Source organism: Drosophila arizonae, chromosome 3 (assembly GCF_054131065.1).
Source record: "Drosophila arizonae isolate 15081-1271.41 chromosome 3, UAZ_ARI_1.0, whole genome shotgun sequence".
Lineage (NCBI taxonomy): Eukaryota > Metazoa > Arthropoda > Insecta > Diptera > Drosophilidae > Drosophila > Drosophila arizonae.
Window position 1 is genome coordinate 27,517,317 of NC_142923.1, and position 2,187 is coordinate 27,519,503.

At 48.9% G+C, this 2,187-nt stretch overlaps 1 protein-coding gene across 12 annotated transcripts in view; it reads right to left on the reverse strand.

Annotated features, from left to right (window-relative positions):
* Pax (paxillin) overlaps positions 1-2,187 on the reverse strand; it is a 31,747-nt gene that overhangs the window by 3,121 nt on the left and 26,439 nt on the right. For 11 of the 12 annotated variants that reach the window (XM_018002322.2, XM_089464071.1, XM_089464068.1 and 8 more), the window contains one exon: positions 898-1,617. In XM_018002322.2, coding sequence (XP_017857811.2) covers positions 898-1,617 — 720 coding nt within the window. Of the gene's footprint in view, positions 1-20; positions 794-897; positions 1,618-2,187 lie in introns of those variants that run through there. The other variant, XM_018002324.2, reaches the window with a different exon arrangement.

Consider the following 2,187-nt stretch of genomic DNA (forward strand, 5'->3'; position numbering starts at 1 on the left):
AATTGTTGTTTTCGAGTTAATTTTTGTTGTGTTTCTATTTTTTGTTTGTTTTTTAATATAATTTAATTATTTAAATTTTATTTACAAAAACAAATTACAATATTGCTTCATAAATGTTTAAATTTAAAAAATACCTAAAAACTTACAACTAAATTGCATATAGAAAACTTCAACAGTTTCAAAGGGGGCAGGGAGTGGGGCGGGGTTACTCTTAGCAGGGGGAGGCAAGCCATGGCCGAGGCCATCATAATAGCAGGGGGCAAAGCGTGCTGCAGGGGCGGACATAGCCGACCCGCCCAGTTGCCTGGTGGTCAGCCGTGTCCAGGCCCCCACAGAAGCCAAAGACGTGGGGGCAGATCCTTGAGTTGCTGTTGTTGCTGTTGCTGTTGTAGATGCTGCTGGATAGGGGCAGGTGGCTACACAAGTCGTGGCAAGCGCTGAGCCCCGACAATATTAAAAAGATTTTTCACATTTTCAACGAAAATAGCCCCCAAAGAGAATGGGACACGGAAAGAGACAGATTGAGAGTGAATGCGAGACAGAAAGTGGGACGCAGCTGCCGCTGGGTAAACAATTTCATGTAGATACAATTCGTATCCGGACGGGGGCTATTTTCGTGCTGCTGAACTTCAACAAGTTGTCGCTGCTGCCGCTGCCGCTGCCGCTGCCTCTGCTGTTGCTGTTGCTGGGTTATGGACGCCTATTCCTCCTCATCGACGCCCACACACTGCGGACAGACCGGCTTGCCCTCCATGGCATAGAAGGACTTGCCGCGCACAGCCTTCTTGCAATCCTAAATGTCGCATAATCACATAATCAGAATCAAAAGAATAATCATGTAAAAAGAGAGCAAACGATGGCCAGAGAGCTGTGGTGAGCTCTATAGCTGGTGCTTACCCGGCAGACGAAGCAATCGGGATGCCACTGCGAGTTCAGGGCGGAGATGTAGTTCTCCATGATGGCACGGTTGCAGCCATTGCACTTGGGCGCGAACATCTCGAAGTAGTCGTTGCGGCAATAGGGCTTGCCGTCCCGCTCATGGAAGCCATCCTCGCCGAACTGCTGGCCGCACTGGGCGCAGAAGAAGTGCTCGGTGTGCCAGGTCTTGTCCAGTGCCGTCACGCACTTGTCCAGAATGGCGCCGTTGCAGTAGGCGCAGCGCGGACTGAACAGATTGTGATAGTCGGGCTCGCAGTAGGGGAAGCCGTCGCGCTCGAAGAAATTGCGCGTGCCCAGCTCCTGGCTGCAGTGATTGCACGTGAAGTGCTCCGGATGCCAGGTCTTGCCCAGGGCGGTGATCACCTGGCCGACAATCGGCTTCTCGCATGCATTGCAGCAGCCCTTCTGCACTGTGTTGACTCCCTGACGACTCATGTTCGCCTGCAAATTGCCAAGCATACAATCCAACTGATCCTCGCGACTGTCCTCGACTATGGTCGTCTCCTCGATCGTCTGCGTCAAGTGCGCCTGCTGCTGTGTGCCCCGGTTCGGCTGTGCGTAGTCCGTCACCTGCTGTTGGTGCTGATGCTGATGATGCTGCAGCTGCTGTTGCTGTTGCTGTTGCTGTCCCGTCGAGTACTGCTGATCGTATGCTCCGTTGCTACCGTTGCTGCTGACCTGCAAGAGCAAACCGAATCGATTGAGATTTTAGTTGATCAGAGCCAAAGAAAATAAATATTTATCCGTTCCGTGTTCTTACGTCGTTGCTCGATGTGCTCGGCTCGACTGAATTCAATTTTATGCGCGCGCCAACAGAATAACTTTTGCTTTTTGCTATTTTTTCCTTCACGAGACGCGCCTCAACAACATTTTCTTACAACAAAGTTGTTGTTGCTGTTGCCGTAGTTGTTGCTATAGTTAGTGTGTGTTTTGTGTGTGCTTCGTTGCGCACGACGCTCTTCTCATAAATACGCGCCTGAGCAGCATTTCTAGTTGACGTAGTTTTTGTTCATTGCCAAAAATACGAAATAACCAAAAACAACAGCAACAACAACAAGACCAAGACGAACACAACAACTACCTATTTAAATTTTCATTTTTCCTCTGTCTGTCTGTCTGTCGCTCTGTCTGCTTTGGCTGCTCTTTAAATTTGTATACGAATGAATTTTACTTGTGTTTCTTGTGTTTCGGCGTGTCGTGCGAGTTTCCATTTCAATTTTCTCCAATTTTCTTTCATAAACTTTGCAT